Genomic DNA, 23289 nt, shown 5'->3' with positions numbered 1-23289 from the left:
CTAGGATTACAGGCATGAGCCACTGTGTCCGGCCTAGAAAATAGTTTTTGATGGAATGAAATGAATGAATTAATAAGTTATTGAGAGGAAAAACTTAGATCATGGTTGTCATATACGACAGGTCCACAAAAATCTGTTATCTTTGCTAGCACTGATCAATTGAGGAAATATTTTTCCAGTGGACTTGCAGATTCCTGTCTTCACTGAAGATCGTTTTTATACTGAGGAAATACAGTACCTGTCTGACACGTAAATGCAAGGCTCTTCTGAGCTCTTTACAATAACAAACTCATTTAATCCTGTAGTGGCCCTCTGAGGTAGGTAAACCATTTTATAGATGAGGAAACTGCAGCACAAGAGCATTATAGCATTTTGCCAACATCATGAACCCAGTCATTTGTAGAGTTGGGATTTGAATAGACTTGAGCTCCAGCGTATGTCTTTTGCTGTCTGTCTTTTTGAAGACAGTTTATAATTAAATTATATGAACCTGTAGTTAATTTTTATTTAAAAATACTGAGTAATAAAGTGTGTATTTTCAAAATGGAAACACACTTCATAAAAGTTTTCATCTAAAATATTTTAGAGATAAATGATACTTAGAAGAATCTGAACTTCCTAGTCTCTTTTTCCGTTCTAATTTTCCAAAATATTGCTGTTCTGTAATAGTTCATTTCCTAAGGATTGTAAGGTCCCAGGATTTTGCAATTCTCAATCCTAATATTCTAAAAGCATTGTTTATTTTAGTAGAAGTTGACATGTAGAAGTTTGAAGTTTACTCTTTCTGATATTGTTATTTATCAGGGTCCTGTTTTATATAGTATTCCACTTTTAGCTATCGTGTATGTAATTCTGTAATTATCCTAATAGTTTCCTCAGTTAATTTTCCTTAGAATCATTTTATTGACAGTTTAGCTAGAAATTGGAAGAAAAGGTACCGTAATGTGTGTGGCGGTTCTGTTTCATGTCTGTTTTTGTGATTACACATTTCGCCATGATTCATCCTCATCCATATAGAAGTGTCTCTAAACTCCAAAGTTCTGAGTGGTCTGACAGATTATGGTTACTTAAGTCTGTTTTTTGGAAGGTTTCTTTTCTAATGGTTTTCAAATCAAAGTTATAATATTTTCTTTTGGTGAAGAATATCAATTTTAGTATTATCTGGAACATTTTTATGATTTTGTTTCTCATAGCTATTTGATAAATATCAACAGGTCTTCCAGTATGTGTATTGAACAACTTTCTTTCTATTAATGTACTGTACAACTGGACATATTACTTATCAATATGTTTTTAAAATTAATTTTCATTATTTTGTATGTAAATACATACCTCTTGGCATTATTTAATGACTTTTCATGAAAAAACATAGCAGTCATTTCTTTTCCTGTCTCCACCACTCCACCCTTCCCTTATTCAGACAAAAGCACTTTCTGATCTTTGAAAGCTCAGGAGCTCTTTGAGAGGCTGAGGTGGGTAGATTGCTTGAGCTCAGGAGTTTGAGACCAGCTTGAGCAAGAGTGAGACCCTGTCCCTACTAAAAATAGAAAAAGTAGCTGGGCATTGTGGTGGGCACCTGTAGTCCCAGCTACTCAGGAGGCTGAGGCAAGAGGATCACTTGAGCCCCAAAGTTTGAGGGTCCTGTGAGCTATGCTGCTGTGGCACTCTACCTAGGGCAACAGAGTGAGACTCTGTCCCCCACCCCAAAAAAAGAAAGCCCAGCAATTCTGATGTGTAAACCAGTAGTCCGCAGTTACAGTATTATTGATGTTGTTCACTGCTGAAACATAGTGTAAATAATTATTTATTTGGTAACTTAGAATTTTTCCTGTGTTTAATTATTGCTAATATTTTGTTTTCCCTAATTTCCTGCACACTGATTAATTCCTCTCCAGATCTACAACTGAGCTGTAAACACTTACTTTATACTTTGTCAATTGTATGAAATCCATTATTTCAGTTCTCCCGACCCCATCCCCAGGCTTCCCTGCTGGAGCCTTCTGCTTCTGGTTCCAGCCTAGACCCAGCTTTCTTTAGGCCTGCTGGGCAGCAGTTGCCAGGACGTTTGTCTACCACCATGCTGGGAATTCTCCTTTCCTTTCTTGTATTGGATTCGTTATTTCTTGACCTCTATTATTTCATTGTTTTGGAGAATCACATTCCTGCGGTAGTTCCCAAGAAAGAGTATGTGGAGGTAATTTTAAAATACATGTATCTTGTATGTTTGAACATTTCTTTAGTTTGATTTTGTACTTGATTACTGCTTTGTCTGGTTATGGAATTTTATTTTTCCTCAGACTGTGAAAGCTTTGTTTCTCTGTCTTCTAAGATTCAGTGTAGGTTTTCAAAATTCTGGTGCTATTCTGTAGTCAGTTCCTTTTGGATGTGGCTTTTTGCATGTGGGTTCATAATTTTATCTTTAGTTCCCTAACAGGCCAGTTTGTGGTAGAGGTCGTTTCATCCTTATCATCAGATTCTCTGTGGGTTTTATCTATCTGGGCACGTAGATTCGTTAGTTTGGAGGATGGCTTTCTCTAGCATTATTTCCTTGATGACTCTTTCCTTTCCATTTTTTTTTCTGTTTTTTCCTCAAAATCCTATTGATTAGAGTTCCCCAAGATGTTTGTCTGCCAGCTCTTCAATTGAAATCTGATTTTGTATGGTTTTTGGATATTGGAACTCTTCAGTTGAAATCTGATTTTATATGGTTTCTCTCCCTTTTTTTATTTGTTAAATTTTATTGTCCTCTCTCTTAGATTTTCAACTATCCTAAAGAATCTTGAGTTTGAAAATTTCTCTGCTTGGCATTGTCTCTGCTACCTGCAGGTCTTCCCTTGAATTTGTGTTGGCTTCTGTCTTTCACTCTGAAAGCTTCCCCACAACCTGTTAATCCTTAGCTTGACATTTATATCTAAGAATTAGGTAAAAGGCTGGTCTGAAGATTGTAAGGTGAGTGGGTCTTAATGATTAGTGGGTTTTATTATAGAATGATCAGATTGTAAACTGCTTTGCTGGGGGAGATGCAGGCTCCTTTCACCCTGTGGGTCTTCTGTTTACTCACCTCAGCAGCCCTGTGTCTGCCAGCAGACAGCACAGCGTATCCAGGAGGTGGATCTGATTCTTCATCCCCTCAGGGCAGACGTGACACACCCAGTATCAGTGACAATCCCTTCTGTCCTCTCTCTCCACCCTGTCACCTGTGGATACTTGGGTATGTGAGGCTGGAATACACACACACAGAGGCAGGGATCAGTGTCTCTGTCCCTCTTTTCTATTCCATTTCTGGCAACTTTTTGAGAACTTTTCAATGATCTTTTTAATGAACTTCTGTACATTTAGTGTCTTTTGCTCAGCATCGCTCTGGCCATTCTGATCTGTCCCTGATCTCTTCCTTCTCTTTTAAATGTATACCCTTCTCTCTACTGAGTTCTCCGTTGCTTCTCTGCTTCTTTAAGAAAACCTTGGTCATCATTTTGTAGACATAGCTCTTCAGCAGAAAATACTTTTTCTTCCACATAAGGAACCAGCTAGTCCTAGAGGACGAGGCAGTCATCTTCCAATTTTCTGTTCTTCTCTGTTATCTTCTTTGGTCCTTGGAAGTTCAGAGTAGTAGAGTGGTTTCTTTGATACTACATAAAACTCTTTTAAACTACATTATTTCTAGATATGTTCTGAAAGTCCTGAGGACCTGGAAGATGAGTGTGTATGTCAAGCCTTATCCCATTTTAGTTTTGTGTAAATGTCTTCCTTCATATCTGAACTAAATAGACCTCATTAATGTAACCAGTTTATCTTCCCATGATCCAGCCAAGTTACCTAGGAAGTAGGCAGTATTCTTTTTAGGCTCTCTTGCAGAATAGAATAGCTTTTTGTATCAATTCTTATTCCTCTACTGCCCAACACACATTTTAAAGTTAAACTTCTTGTATTTTATGCCAGTTTTACTTTCATGTTTTATCTGATTTGTTTCTTTTCATTGTTTTATTTTTTAAAATCAAGCATTTACTGTTAAAAAGGCTGGATTTTTGGCTAAAAACATGTCTTAAATAGGCTTTGAATTACACCATCTCAGACTTTTCCAGCCACATACTTTTTTGAATGTTCTATTAACTTGGCCTGCTAGCACATCTTTAATCAAACCCATTTGTTCTAACAGTTGTATATGAATATTTAAAAGATAAGTGTTTTTATTTAGTATGCATAAATTGATGGTAGTTATTGGTTGAAAATATTGGCATCTTTTCTCCAAAACCTGCCCCTTTTTCTGTCTTCACTGTCTGAGCAAAGGACACTTCAGTCCATATTAATGGCCATCGCTGACCTGAGGACAGGAGTTGTACATGACATTCCTCTTTCTCATCTCCACAGTCCAGGCAATCACGGAACACTGTGCTTTCCTCTCCTGAGACGATCTCTGAGTCCTTCCCTTTCTCCCTTTGCCAGCACAGTCACTTGGGCACTTCAGCTTCATCTCTTGTGGCTTGCCTGGGCGCTGGCCAGTCTTGCTCCCCAAAGGCTCTTCTGTACACAGCAGTCCTTGTGGTCTCTTCATTTGAGGAACTGTGACAAAGACAGTGCAGTTGCAGCACAGTTTGGGTAGGAGGAAGAATAAGGAAGGGAGTCTGGAGGTATATAGGGGGCCAGAGCCTCATTTTGGTCATGTTTCATTGTTTGGATTTGGCCCTTAGAGCAATGGACAAAAGTAAAGGGCTATCTGTGCAAAAGGCAGGAGTGCCAGGATAGGATTCGTTCTTTTTTTTGGTCCACCTCTTTTCAATACACACACAATCACAAAGAAATTATAATCTAGAAAGGGAAATTCAGTGATATAACAGAAGTGAAAATTTATAGCACATACAGAATGGTTGACAGAAAAATTTGAATTGTGTGCAGCATTTTTGTGTGTAGTTTTATTTTCAAGAAAAGAAAATACAGGTCTCTCTCACCTTTACTCCTTCATGAGAGGGACCCACTTCTCTTTGGAAGTGCTGTAATGTTTCTCTTTGTTCTTCTTAAATAAAATCTACCTTAAAAAAAAAAGAAAAAAAATACTCATAGGCTGTATAATACATAAATATTTTAAAGCTTTTGGGAAAAGTTTTAAATACTTCATTGACAAGACTAAATGGATAGACTCCTTAGCTGCATGCACTTGTTAAAGATGGCCGAGCTGCCATGTAGAGGGAGCAGGCCTGGGGCCCAGGAGGCTGTTGACGGTGTCTGTCTGGGTGAGGAAAGTAGCCTGCACTGGTGTGGTGAAAGTGGAGGAATGGAGAGAAGTGGACAGAATTCAGGATCTCAGAAGCCAGAGTTGGGACAGAGGCTAGGGGAAGCATTTTCTCAGAAGGGAGTGGTATTCCCAGGCAGGAGGCGAAGGGAGCATCTGGGAAGAGGCTGCTGGTGTTGGGTAGTTATTCATCACGGAAGGAAGGTTCTGGGGGCATAGTGGAAAGGTATGATGGGAGTCGAGTAGTGTGGTGGATCTGTCAGAGCAGAGACTCGACAGAGCACATGGCCCTGATGGCAAGTGGAAGCTTAAATCTGGGCAACAGTGATTTGAGGTGTGGTGTGGTAAGCTGCAGGCTTACAAAAAAGGAATGCCACTTGTCTTTGGATTGAATAATATTTATGTTTTCATTTACCCCTCAGATATCTTTCATATCTCTGCCTTGGGCAAGCCAGTGCTAGGTGCCTTGGCAGCTAGCACGGTAAATTGGGAAGTTCACATTCTAAAGATGCTATTTCTTAGTGCTGGCAGACAGAGTTAAAGGCATTAATTAGTTGCTTGTAACAGACTGGAGAGGACCAAACTGAAAACTTTTCTTACCTTTCCTGATTCTCACTCTCTTCTAATCTTCACTGTCTCTTTCCTTAGGGCCAGTAAGTCCCAGCCATAAGTATAGGGGAGGGGTATTAGCTCTAAGCCAGGCTGCATGGCATTTTTTCATTGGGCTAGACTTCATTTCTTCAAGTGCCGACGCCTTATAGCTCACATTTGAGATTGGAAATCCTCTTGATTCAGTTCTTTTCAAGTTATTCTCTCAATTTCTCCTTCTTAGGGGTTTACATAACAATAAGAAAACTTTAAGAATGATGTAATATTGTTTTGAATTAACCCATTGCCTTTTTCCTCTTTAAAAAGAAGAAAAGACCTGTTCCTTTTTCAAAGTTAAATCTGGCACATTTCATCTTTTTTTGCAAATAGTGATAAAAATTTCAGTGATCAATGAAGCCTATCAGAATTTGATGATTGATTTTAATCCATACACTGGGAAGTATTTGAAGATATTTTCAATTTTCCTTTTTAATATCCTCTCATTTTATATTTAAGGAGGTTAACATTCAAAAGGTAAATGGTATGTGTGAGTAAATGTGGAAAATGTTGAGTTATGTAGTGTTTTAAAATTTGTACAATTGGACTTTTCATATTTTCTGAATGTTGGTGGAATTTTTGCAGAAGAGATCTTTTTTTAACCACTGGGGAATGCTGAAAACAGTGCCTGATCAACTATAATAGAGAAAAAAAATTAGAACAATTTTAAGTATTCTGATTACTATATCTTTTCTGCTTAGCAAAATAAAAGGATTTGTGTGATGGTCTCTATGGGTTGGGGTAAAAAGAAGGCAAATATTGGGGATACTGTATTTATTTCAAGTCATGTCACTTCATAGTTATTGTAACTCAGACTATTCCTTGCAGATAAGGACATTTTATTCTGCCTTTCTAGTTTTGCAGTGGACAAAAGTGCATCAGAAAATCTGCCTTCCTGGTTAGTTGAGAAAAGCTGATTATGTTTGCAGAAGATGCTGGGCCATAATCTGTGTTTTGGTAGTTTGGTGAAAAGGGGGTATTATCGTAATGGTTCTGCTTCCAGGAAAATGTCCAACCTCAGAACCCCCCACATTGTATGGCATTTTGAGTGAGGTTATAAGATTCTCCATTCTTAAGCAAATTTCATCCTGAGATTTGGTCAGGAAATTGTATTTGTGGCTCTTTTGTCCTTTCTCTACATTTACTCTGCCATTTAGAAAATTAAAGTTATTAAATTTCAGTTTTAATTCCTCTTTGTTCCAGGGGATTTTTAAAAGGGAATTTTAAATTAAATTCCCAAAGAGCATTTCCTCCCCCATCTTTCTTGTGTTCTAGGTGGTTTAGGGCAGTAATCAGAGAGTGAGCACCTTGTAGCTAGGTGCTCAGGGACATGAGAAAATAATGTATAATTTCTATATAATCAAAATACTAAATATACTCACTAAATCGAGCTTGTTGATTTTCTCCTTCAAATCCTTGTTGATTATCTCCTTCAAATCCTTAGCTTATTTGACCTGTCGAAATCTGAAATACTCCATTAGGATCAGATTTTATAATGTTCTCTTTGTATTTGTAGAAGTTTTAACTTTAAATACTGATTGTTACATTGCTTGGCTATAAAATTTTTATTTAAAGAAATACAATTGGTATTGAATAAATAGAGTCATACTGTGCAACTGAATAGGTTCAATTAAAATCATATAAATGACAGTCCTTCCCAGATTATTTGTAAATTTGTTGTCATTCTGATCTAAAATCCAGTTTTTTTTCTTCAGAGGAGAAGGGAATTAATTAAAATGAAGCTTAAGTATAATGCGAGAAAAGTAGTTGCGGGTAGGAAGCTCTCCTTCTCATGTAGTAAGGTGACCATAATGCTACGGTAATAAAAATAATGTGATACCAAAAAATACAGAACTAAATCAGTGGAATGGAATAGAATGGATTCTAGCATTGTAAGAAATTATAGATAGGATAAATGCTGAATTTTGCTCCACTTCAGTGGTAAACAGAATGTTTATTTAATAAACAATATTGGCATAATTGGCTATTTCAAAAACACAAAATTAAGGTTCTACAGATGAAAGATCTAAGTGAAAAATGCAATAAATGATACTAGAAGAAATTTTAGGAGACTGTAATTTTGAGGTGTGGAAGACCCTCAGAGACAAGACAGAAGGTGCAGAAGTAGTCAAGGAAAATACCCACGTACTTGGCTACATAAAATTAAAAAAAAAATTCTTTCTGGCAGAATACACCATAAATTATGTCAAAATACAATTTGTATAATTGTAATTATATCAAAATACTTTATGCCCATCCAGGCTGATAACTGGTGGAGAAAAATCATGAAGTCCTACAATTCGTGACTCTGTAAATTGTGGTCTGCGATCTCAGTTATCTTCTAAGATGTCTCGGCAGCCCTTGTATGTTCCCAAGTGACCAGTTTCCTGAAATGCACATGGTATTTCAGACATCCCCCTCTTTCCTCAAGCCTTAGATGTTGCCACCTTTTCTCTCTAGCCACAAGTAACTGTGCCTCTCCTCTGTAGGAAAATGGAAAGTCCACAAACTACTTGCCACTAAACATGCAGTCAGTCAGTCTTACTCCTCCTCATTAGCTAAGATGAACAGGCCACCTGTGCTAGGAGCCCAGCCCTACCTTTTACCTCTGGAGGTAAGGGGGAGAGGGCAGTATCTTCCGGGATTTCTTATCTTGTATTTCTTTCATTTTTTCTCATTCAAACATCCTCCAAAGTGAATACAAGGCCTACAATGCTGTCTGGTTCTTTGTTTCCTCTTTGACCTCTCTGTGTTAACATACTTGTAGATGGGTAGAAAGAAGGAAGGATGTTTGGGTAGAATAATGAGAAAGGAGCATAAGCTAACGAGTAAGAAGGCCTCAAGACTAAGGGTGAAAGAAATGGCAGAACAGACCTAAATATAACCTTATGCCCCTACCAAGACTTGGAGGAAAGTAGGGAACACTCTTCCCTGAGCAAATGAAGGTTCGCTGTTAGAACTGTCAGACTAAATCTTTGTAATTTCTTAGCTAGAGTTATAAACCTGATTGTCATACTTTGATGTGGGTGTTCTAGTCTAGTTTTCTGAAAAGAAATGAAAGATAAACATTTATAAAGTAGTGTTCCCTGAGTGCGTTCTATAGAAAAGTAGCTTGGGGAATAGAGTTCAGGAAATGCTGAACTGAGTCTTTAATATGCTGAAGTGGTTCTTGATTTGCCAAGAGCAGGCAGACAGTATGGTGTTTTCCAACTTTGTGATCATGGACCCGTTCTCTGCACTTCTCCAGTTCCCTTCCCTGACATATGTCGTGTATCCCAAGGAAAACAGTCTGAGAAATGCTGAAGGATAAATAAATATATGGTACTAAGGAAAAAGGGAAAAGAAAAATCAAATTGCCTGATGCACAGTAATATGACTAGTAATGATTTTTTATTCCCTTTACTTTGTGTGCTTTTCTGTGTCTATTTTGAGGATGGCAAATGATTTTTTAAAAATGAAACTATTTTGATTAATGATACTTTGGAGGAAATAAAATATTTTGTACATAAACATAGAGGAGTTCTAGTATGTCTGAAACCTTTTAGTATCATACTGGGAGGTTATCGTGTTGCATTGTTTTACGGTCTGGTAGAATTGACTTGAATTTCTGTTAAGTTGTGATTTCTTATCCTCTTTTCCAGTGGCAGCCGACTAGGAGGCCTGGTTACAGTGTTGTGCTTCTTTTTCAATCATGGAGAGGTAAGTAGTCAAAAAAAATTTTAGAATTTCTCCTGGGAATACAAAGTTCTTCTAATATTTTTAAATTTAATCTCTGAATGTCTTTAAATGTCTGATCTTACAATTTTGATTTAAAATTTAAACACTTGCTTTTATTTTAAGTCATCTTTTCATGACCATTGTGTCTCTTCCCTTATGTGATATAACTCATCATGGTTTGAAGAAATACTGGGTCTGATTCACTTCTTTGAATAATTTAAAAACCGGGAAAGTTCATGTTGTAGGAATAGCAGACATAACCTGGTGGTATATATGGTTAACTTCCTTCTGTGGGGCTTTTGTAATAGGAGTACACAGTATGTTCTTATTTTAATGTATTCACCTTTGATGTAGTTTTAAGTATCTCTTACAGAACATTATACCTACAAATTTGCAAGTGTCCACGGGCTTTCTAAAGATTACAGTGTTATAGAGAACATGGACTCTGGACCTAGACTAATTGGCTTCAAATTCTGACTGTCTTTGAGTGTCTGTGTGACCTGAACAAGTCATTTGTTTATTATTTATTTTTTTATTTTTGAGACAGAATCTAACTTTGTGACCCTCAGTAGAGTGCTGTGACGTCATAGCTCATGGCAACTTCAAACTCTTGGGCTCACGATATCCTCTTGCCTCAACCTCCTGAGGCTGCCACAGCACCTGACTATTTTTTTTTGAGACGGAGTCTCGCTCTGGCTCATCCTGGTCTCAAACTTCTGAGCTCAAGTAATCCACCTGCCTGGGCCTCTCATTATGCTAGGATTATTGGAGTCAGTCACCTCGCCCGGCCTGTACAAGTCATTTAATCTCTCTAGCCTTTAGTTTCCTCTTTGTAAATGGGCTTAATACGTTTCATAAGATTGTTGCTGAGATTAAATTAATTCATAAGTATAAGTGCCTAGAACAATGTTTGGCAGATGGTAACTGATGTGCAATTTGTAGCTTGTATCATCATTATTATTATCTAATTTAGTTTAGATTACATTCCAGTATAAATTCAGAGTAATGATGATTTCCTTCCTCTAATCCTAGTTGTAAGTGAATTTCTAGTAATATATCTCTGTCCAGATCTCATTCATGGTAACTTTTGTAGTAGGAAAAGAAAAGTCAGTCTCCTTTGCGTGAATTTCTTCATCCTTTCATGCTTTTCATAGTGCTCAGTGTCTGTAATGTTTGAATATGCACATGTTAGAAACACTAAGAGTAATTATACCCAAATTTAATACAGAGTCAATGTTGAACTTTTTAAAAAGCATTAAGTTACTAATGAATATTGAACTAATATGTACTTAGTAGTTTGAATCACAGAAATGGAAAGCCGGAGTGGCTTTGTAGATTAGAGCATTTGATAAATGATTGTATTATTTCAGTTAATAGGTATAGTTTGAATTTCAAACCAAAAAAAAAAAGAAAAACAGGATTTGGCTTTTTCTATTGCTGGATGCTGCATGTCGTGGCAGTGTAGACCATGAAACATTTGAAGCACAGATTCTGTGAGAATGACCTAAGAAATGGGAAGTAAATGCTTAATAATGGAAGAAAGGACCATTGTATTTAACAATGACATGCTGGAGGAAAGGGATTATTTAAAATTTTGGAGCCAAGACCACTAGAAAGAACACTGTTTGTCAAGCACAAAGGTCTACTGTGTTGCCCTCGGTATATACTAGGGTTGTTAATTCCTAAATTATATGTTTTTCATATAATTTTGATACTCATGTAGCATGAACATCACTCCTTACAAAGTCTTTCTAATTTTTAACAGTGAAATTCAGACTCAGTTGATTTTTCAGGCTGATAAATTGTCTTTTTGATACTTTTGAGCTACTTAGTGTAACTGAATGCATGCTTACATGTCACTTCCTTAGGAACAGGTAAACTCAATATCACCGGAATTAGATTCCAGTTTTACTGAAATAGTTGAATAGATAATTATATAAAACTGTAGCTTTTCAGTAGAAAAATGACCTTTTTATATAATGACATATTAAAAGTGAAAGCATAAACTGCATGGGGTAAAATATTGGTGAGAACTCAAGTAATTGTAAACTTTTATTATAATATTTGAATTTTAGGTTGTAAGATTTTCATTTTTTCTTGTTTTTTAAAAATGTTGCCTAAAATATGTAATTTTTATAGGAGAGGGAAATATCTACTCTGATAGTGCCTACTTATGTATTTAGAGAACTTTTGTAGACCATTGCTCACTGGAATTGCTAGTGGGTTACTAATTGGTACTTTACCTCCTTGGAAGAGTTACTTTTATCACATAAGTGAATGGGCTATATGTCAAAAACAAGCTGTGGATTATTATTTATTTTTAAGGTCTATTTCCATTATTTAGTTTGCTCTATACTTTTTAAAGCTTTCTTTTCCTTCATTTGGTTTTAAAAAGGAAAAATTTTTTTCTTTTACATTATTTGGGATTCATTAAGGTACAAAGAATTAGGTTACACTGCTTGCATTTGTTAGGTAAAGTTCCTCTTATAATTGTGTCCCATCCCAATAGATGTGCCATACACTCTCACCCCCATCTCCCTCCATCCTCTTACCTCTCCCTGCTCCCTCCTTCTACCCCCCACCTTCCCCCACCTTGTATTATTAGATTATCTATTGTCTTCATATTGGAATCAAGTACATTGGATTCTTGCTTCTCCATTCTCATGATGCTTACTAAGAAGAATGTGTTCCAACTCAATCAACATTAATACAAAAGATGTAAAGTCTCTGTCTTTTTTAATGGCTGCATAAGTATTCCTTGGTATACATATACCACAGCTTGTTAATCTATTCCTGGGTTCGTGGGCATTTAGGTTGTTTCCTGATCTTGGCAATTGTAAATTGACCTGCAATAAACAGTCTAGTGCAAATGCCCTTATGATAAAATAATTTTTTTTTCTTCCGAGTAGATGCCTAGTAATGGGATTATAGGATCAAATGGTAGGTGTAATTTGAGTTCTTTGAGGATTCTGCATACTTCCTTCCAAAAAGTTGTATTAGTTTGCAATCCCACCAGCAGTGTAAAAGTGTTCCCTTCTCTCCACATTTATTTTGTCATAAAATCTTTCCCCAGTCCAACATTGTCAAGAGTTTTCCCCACACTTTTTTCCAAGATTTTTTAATCGTTTTGTGTTTTAGATTTAAGTCTTTTATCATCTTGAGTCAGTTTTTGTAAGTGGTGAAAGGTGTGGGTTGAGTTTCAGTCTTTTTACATGTGGTTATCCAGTTTTCCCAGTACCACCTATTGAATAGGGGTTCTTTTCCCCATTATATGCTTTTGTTTGGATTATCAGAGATCAGATGGCATGTAGAGACTGGTTTTAACTCATGGTTTTCTATTCAGTTCCATATGTCTATGTCTCCGTTTTTGTGCTAATACCTTCCTGTTTTTTTTTTTTTTTTGCAGTTTTTGGCCAGGGCTGAGTTTGAACCTACAACCTCTGGTATATGGGGCTGGCACCCTACTCCATTGAGCCACAGGCACCACCCATACCTTGCTGTTTTGATTACTGTAGTCTTGTAATAAAGCCTGAAATCTGGTGGGGTGATACCACTCTGGCTTTGTTTTTATTGCTAAGAATAGCCTTTGCTATACAGGGCTTTTTTTTTTTTTCTGTTTCCATACAAATGAAGTACTATTCTTTCCAGTTCTTCAAAATATGATGTTAGTACTTTAATAGGAAATTGCATTGAATCTACAGATTGCTTTGGGTAGTGTAGACATTTTCAAATGTTGATTCTTCCTAGCCAAGAGCATGGTATATTCTTCCATTTGTTAGTGTCTTCTGCAATTTCTTTACTTAGGGTTTTGTAATTCTCTTTGAAAAGATCTTTTACCTCTTTTGTTAGGAATATTCCTAAGCATTTCATTTTCTTTGAAGCTTCTGTGAAGGGAATTGTGTCCTTGATTTGCTTCTCAGTGTGGCTGTTATTGGTATACACAACAGCTACTGATTTGTGGACATTGATTTTATACCCTGAAACATTACTGTACTTCCTGATGACTTCCAGGAGTTTTATACTTGAGTCTCTGGGGTTTTCTAAGTATAAAATCATATCATCAGCAAAGAAGGAGAGTTTGACCTTCTCTGCCTCCATGTCGTTGCCCTTTATATTCTTCTCTTGCCTGATTGCACTGGGTGGAACTTCCAGCCCAGTGTTGAATAATAGTGGCGACAGAGGACATCCTTGTCTGGTTCTAAGTGGAAAAGCTTTCAGTTTTACTCCATTCAGTATGATGTTAGCTGTGGGTTGTCATAGAGGGCACAAGGAACCTTTTTGACTTAAAAAAAGAACTATAAAATATCTAGCTTGAATGGATTAATCAAATTATTTAAAACAAACATAAAACTTTCAAATCTGAAACTTGTGAAAATGAAATAAAAGGGTTCATAGTAATGGTCAAGATTGATGTTATACATTTAATAACAAAAATTATGCTCTTTTTTATTGATTAGGATTTTTTATTAAATGTTCACTATGTCATGACTAAGAATTATTAAGATGAAATCTAACAATTTTGTTCCACTTTTAAAAAATGTTTTCTTGTTGTGAGATAAGATGCCTGTAGCTTGCATTGATGTTGCAGAATTCTTCGCATGCTGACTGAAAACATTTAGATGAATATTTAAAAAATGAATATTAAATATTTTTTTCTAATTTTTGGCTAATAGAAATGTTTTTTGTGGGGCAGTGCCTGTGGCTTAGTGGGTAGGGCACCGGCCCCATATAGCAAGAGTGGCAGGTTCAAACCTAGCTCCTGCCAAACTGCAACAAAAAAATAGCTGGGTGTTGTGGTGGACGCCTGTAGTCCTAGCTACTCAAGAGGCTGAGGCAGGAAAATCTCCTAAGCCCAGGAGTTGGAGGTTACTGTGATCGGTGTGACACCACGGCACTCTACCGAGGGCAATAAAGTGAGACTCTATCTCTACACACACACAAAAAGAAATGTTCTTTGTGAAATAGAATTGTTTAGCTTCTTTATGATGAAATTTAAAAATTATCAGGCATGAGTGATATATTTTTAGACTGAACTGAGATTAAAATACAAATGTACTTAATTGTAATTGCATGTTGACATAGTTATGCTGTTTATATAATATTTGAAAAAAGAATGCTCAAAGGCCTTTAAAAACAATTTCAGTAAGCCAATTATCTTGTATAATAGGTAAGTAGTAAATAATATTCCAATATCGTAAATGTGGAAGCACTAAAAGATTAAGTGATTGGCTCAAAATTACTAATCAGGGAGATGATATTTTTATTTATTTATTTTAATTGAGGAATAATTATGTATATTTAGGAGTAGAATGTAGTATTTTGATCTACACATACCTCTAGAAAAACTCAATTATGCTAATTAACACATAATTTACCTCACCCACATATTTTTATGTGGTAGGAATGGTAACAGTCTATTTTAGCAGCATGGTGGTTCACATCTTTAATCCTAGCACTCTGGGAGGCCAAGGTGAATGGATCTCCTGAGCTCAGGAGTTTAAGACCAACCTGAGCCAGAAGGAGACTCCTTCTGTACTAAAAATAGAAAAACTAGCCAGGTTGTAGTCTCAACTACTCAGGAGGCTGAGGCAAGAGGATTGCTTGAGCCCAAGAGTTTGAGGTTACTATGAGCTATGACACCACCACATGCAGCCACAAGTGACAGAGTGAGACTCTGTCTCAAAAAAGAAAAATATCTATTTTAGCAATTTCAAATCACATAGTGGATTGTTATTAACTGTGGTCATCATGTGGTGTAATAGACCACGAAAACTTATTTTTCCTACTTAGGTGGAACTTTGTACTCCTTGATCAGCATCTCCCTTTTCTCCCATTCCCCAGCCTCTGGTATCTACCTTTCTTTTTCAGATTCTGCATGTAAGTGAGATCATATAGTATTTGTCTTTCTGTGTCTCTCTCATTTCACTTAACATAATATTCTTCATGATGCAGCAAAATGTAATAATTTTATTCTCCTTCAAGGCTGTATAGTATTCCATTGTGTATATATGCCACATTCTTTTAGTCTCCATCCCTTGATAGATACTAAGATTGCTTCTATATCTTGGCCATTGTGAATAATGCTGAAATAAACATGGAAATGCAGATATCTCTTCAACATACTGATTTTAGTTTCTTTGTGGGGTTGCTAGATCCTATAGTAGTTCTACTTTTAGTTTTTAGAAGAAACTCTCTATAGTGTTTTCTAAGATGACTGTACTAATTTACATTCCCACCAACAGTGTGTAAGGATTCTCTTTTCTCTATATCCTCTCCATCACTTGTTACTATTTGTGTTTTTCATAATATCTGTTCTAATGGGTATGAGTTGATAGTTCATTGTGGTTTTAATTTGTGTTTCCATGATTTGAAAAATTGAGCATTTTTTCCTATATTTGCTGGCCTTTGGTATCTCTTCAAGGATCCTGTGCCCATTTGTTAATGTAGTTATTTGCTATCGAGTTTATTATATGTTTATAGTAGTTCCTTCTCAGATGTAGGTTTGTAGATGTTTTCTTCCAATCTGTGAATTGTCTGTTTACTCTGGTAATGTTCCTTTGCTGAACAGAGGCTTTTTAGTTTGATATAATCCAGCTGTCTGTATTTGCTTTCATTGCCTGTGCTTTTGAACTCTTATGTAAGAATCATTGACTAGACCAGTATCATACAGCTGTTTTCAGGAAGAGCATTCTTAAGTTTCTGATCAACCACTCTTCTTTCCAAACATATAGCACTTAGCTTAAGGGAGTAGGATTTCCAAGTAGATAACACCATAATTTATCTTTTGCAAATGAAAGGCACAGAGATCTTTTCTTGCCTATTTTATGGCCTCCTCCTCTTTGTTTTCCCTTTTCTGTCTAGTGATAGTGAGGTTATGGCTAAGACCTGTATTCTAGGTCTTCTGTTTTATTAAATTTAATTAAAACAATATATACTGAATGCCTGCAGTATGCCAGGTAATTTTTGATGCTTGAGATGTGTCATTGAGTAAAACAAAGACCATTATCCTTATGGACATTCATGTGAGCGTGAGACAGTCTTCTGCTTAAAGTAGGAGAATAACTGGCTTATTTGAGAACTAGAAAGAGGGGCAGAGAGTGATAGGAGATAATGTCAGTTTATAATGGGAGTTGGGTTAGGGAGGGAACAGAATTTATAGCCTTTGTAGGTCATTATAAGGTTTACCATATTTTACTGTATATACTGCATTTCTTTGTATAATGCTTACCAACATTTTTGGCCCAGACATTCATGAAAACACCCCTCAAGAAAGTGGGAAGTTCTTGGCAAAGAGAGATGAGTTTGAGGAAGGCTAATGCTTCCTTGGTAAACATTCATATTTCACTACCCTTCTGTAGCCACCTGCTCTGTGAAGGCTGCCCCTTCCCTCCCTGCCATTTCAGGGACTGTGGCCAGGATGGCCATAGGTGTGGCCGATGGGTGGGAGCTTCTGAGTCCTCTCAGTCTGTGAGCAGCCATGTGGGTCATTGGGACCAGTGTGGAGTTCTTGGGCCTCATCTTGCATGGCTGAAGGCTGCCTCATTGACTTGCCTTGCTAGCCTTGCCACCATCACCTCTTCTGATTGTGACACTTGGTAGAGGCCATGGGGCCTCCTCCCATCAGATCCTGGATCCTCTTGGAGTGGAACCCCGAGTGCACGGCAGGGTCAGGTGACAGGGCATGGTAGCCCTGGAAGGTCTGCCAGGTTTCCCTCTTCCCAGGACATATTACTCATGTATAATATGCATCCTATTTTTCTCCCAAAAATTTGAGCAAAAAGTCCACTTTATACACAGTGAAATACTGTATTTGGACTAGATAGAAAACCACTGGAAGGATTATGAGCAGCAGAGTAACATTTAATTTTCTTTTCTAAAATTTCAGGTTAATGATTAGGTTACCTTATTTGAATTTGTAAGGTAAAGTCTGCAGTCTGAGTTGTAGTTGAGTCCTTCACCCAGAAATTGTGCCATATATCCCTACATTGTACCTGATAGGTGGGAACTTACCAAGCCCCTTCCCACCGTATCCCTTCTTTAATTTTCTCTCATGTGGGCCTCTAGTTATTGATCTACTATTTTCAGACTAGTACTTGAGCCCATGGGATGTAGTGTTTTTTTTTCCCCCTGTGGTGATTTGAAGATTTTCTTTTTATATTTGATTTTAATTGGTTTGAAGGTATTGAACCTGGATGTGGTTTCCTTTGTATGTATCCTGCTTGAGGCTTAATGAGTACTTTTATTCTGTGTGTTAATTTTTATTTTTAATCAGTTTTGGAAAATTTCTAGTCAATATTTTCTTTGTTTTCCTAAGTCTCTCATCCCTTTTTTTTTTCCTTTTTAGAGAGAAATTGCAAATATATATATTTTTTATTGTTGGAGATTCACTGAAGGTACAAAGGACCAGCTTACACTAATTGCATTTGTCAGACAAAGTCACTCTTATAAATATGTTCCTCCCCCAAGAGGTGTGCCAAACACCGTGACCCCCCATTCCCCTCCCTTCTTCCCTTTCTCTACTCCCTCATTTCCCCCTGTCCATGTACTAGGTCATCAATTGTCCTCATATCAAAATTGAGTACATTGGATTCTTCTCTATTCTTGTGAGGCTTTACTAAGAAGAATATGTTCCACTTCATCCAAGTTAGTACAAAAGATGTGAAGTTTCCATCTTTTTTAGTGGCTGAATAGTATTCCATGGTATACATGTACCACAGCTTGTTAATCCACTCCTGGATTGTTGGGCAGTTAGGTTGTTTCCACATTTTGGTGATTATACATTGAGTTGCGATAAATAGTCTAGTGCAAATGTACTTATGATAGAAGAATTTCTTTTTTCTTCAGGGTAGATGCCCAGTACTGGGATTGTAGGATCAAATGGGAGGTCTAGTTTGAATTCTTTGAGGATTCTCCATACTTCCTTCCAAAAAGGTTGTATGAGTTTGCAGTCCCACCAGCAGTGTAAAAGTGTTCCCTTCTCTCCACATCCACGACAGCATCTTTGAAGCTGCTGTGAAGGGAATTGTGTCCTTGATTAGGTTCTCAGCTTGGCTGTTATTGGCATATACAAAGGCTCCTGGTTTTTGTACATTTATTTTATATTCTGAGACCTTACTGTATTTTTTTTTTTTTTTTTTTTTTGGTGAGACAGAATCTCACTTTGTCACCCTCGGTAGCATGCTGTGGCCTCACAGGTCACAGCACCCTCAAACTCTGGGCTTAAGCAATTCTCTTGCTTCAGCCCCCCATCTAGCTGGGACTACAGGCCCACCACAATGCCTGGCTATTTCTAGAGACAAGGTCTTGCTCTAACTTAGGCTGATCTCAAACCTGTGAGTTCAGGGAATCCACCTGCCTTAGCCTCCCTTTCTGTATTTTTTGATCATTTCCAGGAGTCTTTGGGGTTCTCTAAGTATAAGATCATATCAGCAAAGAGTGAGAGTTTGACCTCCTCTGCCCCCATTTGGATGCCCTTATTTCTTTCTCTTGCCTGGTTATATTGGCTAGAACTTTCTGCTCTGTGTTGAATAGTAGTGGTGATAGAGCACAATCTTGTCTGGTTCTAAGTGGAAAAGGTTTGAGTTTTACTCCATTCAGTATAACATCAACTGTGGGTTTGTCATAGATGGCTTCTGTCAGTTTGAGAATGTGCCACCTATGCCTATATTTTTTAGTGTTCTAATTAGAAAAGGATACTGAATTTTATAGAATGCTTTTACTGCATCTCTTGAGAGGATCATATGGTCTTTGTTTTTGCTTCTGTTGATATGGTGAGTTACATTTATGGAGTTGGTATGTTGAACCAGCCTTGCATCCCTGGGATGAAACTTACTTGATCATGATATATGACTTTTTAAATGAGAAGCTATAATCTAGGATTTTATTGAGAATTTTTGCATCTCTGTTCATTAGTGAGATTGGTCTGAAGTTCTCCTTTTTAGTTGAGTCTTTTCCTAGTTTGTATGAGGATGATGTTTGCTTTGTAGAATGTGTTGGGGAAGATTCCTTCCTTCTCAGTTTTTTTTGAATAGTTTCTGCAGTATAGGTATAAGCTCTTCTTTGAAGGTTTTGTAGTATACTGGTGTGATGCCATTTGGACCATTTTTTTGTTAGGAGATTTTTTTATAGTTTGTTTGATTTCATATATTAGACCATGGAGAAGAAAGAACATGAAAGCCAGAGGTTAAAGTTTTTGAGTTAACCCAAGTAGTTACAGAGGCAGAAAAAAAAGAGAAAGCAGAGCCGGCACTTAGAGAACTGCGAGACTCCATGAAGTTATCAAACTTACGAATAATAGGAATCCCTGAAGGGGGAGAAGATGGCCTCAAAGGTATGGAAGCCCTACTGAAGACTATCATAAATGAAAACTTCCCATGTTTTACTAAAGATCCTGACACATTCCTTTCAGGATATCAAACTGTAGGTCATCTCAACTCCAATAGAGCATCTCCCAGAAACGTTGTAACGGACCTGTCCAAAGTCTAGACAAAGGAGAAAATTCTGCAAGCAGCTAGGAGTAAGTGCCAACTGACTTACAAGGGCAGAGCCACTAGGATAACAGCAGACTTCTCAACTGAAAACTTTCCAAGCCAAAACAGCATGGTCATCCACCTTCAACACTCTTAAACAAAGCAATTTTCCGCCTAGAATTCTGTACCCTGCTTAACTAAGCTTCAAAATTGATGGAGAAATCAAAACTTTTGCCAATATACAAGCACTGAGGAAATTTGCCACAAGAGCAGCTGGACAGGAAATACTTAGATCTGTTCTCAACACTGAACCCCACATAGATCGCCACTAAAGCAGACACCAGTCAGCTAAAGGCCAAAACTTATTTTCTACAATGGTACAAAGGATAAAACTACACAACAGGTTTTTTCATGGTAAGATGAATAAAATTCTACCACACTTATTAATTAATGTCAATGGATTGAGTTCCCCACTGAAGAGGCATAGGTTGGCTGATTGGATTAAAAGACACAAGTCATCTGTATGCTGTAAGCAGGAGACACACCTAGCCTTGAAGGACAAATAAAGACTCAGATTCAAGGGATAGAAAACAGTATTTCAAGCAAACGGGAATCAGAAGAAAGGAAGGATTGCAATCTTATTCTCAGATACAAGAGGATTCAAAGCAACTAAAGTTAAAAAGACAAAGATGGGCACTTCATACTGGTCAAAGGAAGCATACAAAAAGACATTTCAATCTTAAATGTTTATGTACCTAATTTAAGTGCTTTCAGATTTATAAAACAAATCGTGAGGGGTCTGAGAAATATGTTAGTCTATAACACCATAATAGTCAAGGACTTTAACACCCCTCTAACCGAACTGGACAGATCCTCTAAACAGAAACTAACAAAGATGGACTTAAATACGTCCCTAGAACAAATGGGATTAATAGACATTACAGCACATAACATCCCAAAGCAAAAGAACATACATTTTTCTCATCAGCCCATGGCACATATTCTAAAATAGATCACATCCTAGGATAAAAATCAAATCTTAGCAAAATTAAAGGAATAAAAATTATACCTATATTCTCTCAGACTACAAGGCAATAAAGGTGGAAATCAACTCCAACAAAAATGTTCAGATGCACACAAAGGCATGGAAATTAAACAACCTTATGCTGAATGATAGTTGGGTTCAGGAAGAGATAAAAGAATTAATAGCTAAATTCCTCGAACATAACAACAGTGAAGAAACAAGTTACCAAAACCTGTGGATACAGCTAAAAGTGGTCCTGAGAGGCAAATTTATTGCATTAGGTGTCTACATTCAAAAAACTGAAAGAGAGCTCATCAGCAATCTCACAAACCATCTTATGGAATTGGAAAAAGAAGAAAAACCTAATCCTAAGCCCAGCAGAAGAAAAGAAATGACCAAAATTAAATCAGATTAATGAAATTGAAAACATAAAAATCATTCAGAAAAGTGACAAAACAAAAAGTTGCTTCTTTGAAAATATAAATAGCTTCTTTGGCTGACTAACTAGAAACAAAAAAGTAAAATCTCTAGAAACCTCAATCAGAAATGGTAAAGGGGAAATAACAGATGCCACAGAGATACAAGAGATCATCTCTGAATACTACAAGAAACTTTATGCCCAGAAATTTGACAATGTGGAGGATATGGATCAATACTTGGAATCACACTCTTTCCCTAGACTTAACCAAGAAGAAATAGATTTTTTGAACAGACCAATTTCAAGCTCTCTCATCTCCTTTTGCAGATTCTAATTATAGCTATGTTTAACTTCTTTTTCCATAGGTTTGAAACACTTTCTCTTTTTCCATTTTTTCCCCCTCTATTCCTGCTTTTGGGTATTTTCCCTTCCCATATATCAGAATTCACTGATATTTCATTTTGATATATTCAGTTTGCCATTATCTCATAGCTCTTCATTTTATGCATGGTATTTTGTGTAGAAAAATGAACTCAATAATCATTTTTACCTTTTTTCCTCTGGAAAGGGAATTATCATCTTTTCCTGTGTCAGGAACCTAGGGCGAGGGGCTAAGAATTTGGATCCCACCGTGAATTCTGCTAAGTGGGACAGAGCTGCAGCTGTAGTTTGTTTTCGTTTACTTCTAGTTTCAAATGAATTAAGGGGATGTCTTTCTGCTTAATCTCCAGCTTCCCAGTTGCTCAGCTCTGGAGATGATCTGTTTGATTTTAACAGTATTTTTACTGGGAGGGGGTAAAGTTTTCCACTTTGTTAGTTAATTTTATTCTGTTTCAATATTTAACTCTAGCAAGGTCCTGGAATATAAGCACCATGTTGGATTGTGATTGCTCTGCTTTCTGACTCTTCCCTCCTGCTCTTTAATCTCTTAGAGCTCTGGGGTGTGTGTGTGTGTGTGTGTGTGTGTGTGTATTTCTGTCCCAAGTTGTGGGAGGGGTGGTTGTCACACAAAAACTTTTTTTGTTGTCGTTTTTTTGCTTTTCCAGATTCTATTTTATATTTCTAGAAGTTGGTTTTTTGGTCCCAGCAAATACTGTCTGTCTAGGGCAGTTCCGTACTGAAATTAGGCAGTTTTTCCCAGGTGTGATCCTACAGCCAACAGTTTGATGTGTTCCTTTGGGCTATCCCTAGTTGACTGGAAGTTTTCTACTAAAAAGGCAAACCTACCTAATGGGTACAATGAACACTGTTCGAGTAATGGCACATTTATAGCCCTGATTCAAGTATTATAAAAGCTATCCATGTGTATCAAAAACGTTTGTACTCCCTTAATATTTTGAAATTTAGAAAAAATAAAACTTAACAAAAAGGCAATATAGGAAAAGTATATGCTTCTATACTACTTTTTAATTTAGCTTTTTATTTTCAGCAGATTAAAACCTGAGAAATATTGTAGATTTACTTTTCCTTTACCACGTTCAGCATTTTGCTACATTCCCTTTCTCTGCCTTATACATACACCTACAGGTGTTTTTTTGATCCATTTGAAAATGAATTGCAGACATGCTGACATCTGATCCCTAAATATTTCAATATATATTGCCTAATGCAAGATTCTCCAACATGATCACTGTATTATTATCATACTCAAATTTAACATTGATAATTATTTAATACATAATAAAATAATGGGATATTCTATTTTCCACAGTTATCCCAGTAAATTGCACTTTTTGTTTTGGATGCTGCGTCTGGTAAAGGATCACATGTTGCAATTAGTTGTCATTTC

General features: G+C 36.8%; 1 protein-coding gene across 1 annotated transcript in view; it reads left to right on the top strand.

Moving 5' to 3' along the window:
- DPY19L1 (dpy-19 like C-mannosyltransferase 1) overlaps positions 1–23289 on the top strand; it is a 106722-nt gene that overhangs the window by 33459 nt on the left and 49974 nt on the right. The window contains exon 7 of the mRNA XM_023512425.1: positions 9514–9571. Within this exon, the coding sequence (XP_023368193.1) occupies positions 9514–9571 (58 nt within the window). The remainder of the gene's footprint in view (positions 1–9513; positions 9572–23289) is intronic.

Source organism: Otolemur garnettii, unplaced genomic scaffold (genome assembly GCF_000181295.1).
Source record: "Otolemur garnettii isolate 467f Iridium unplaced genomic scaffold, OtoGar3 scaffold00028, whole genome shotgun sequence".
Taxonomy (NCBI): Eukaryota; Metazoa; Chordata; class Mammalia; order Primates; family Galagidae; genus Otolemur; species Otolemur garnettii.
Note: the sequence above shows the minus strand (reverse complement) of the source record. Positions and strands in the feature narration are given on the sequence as shown.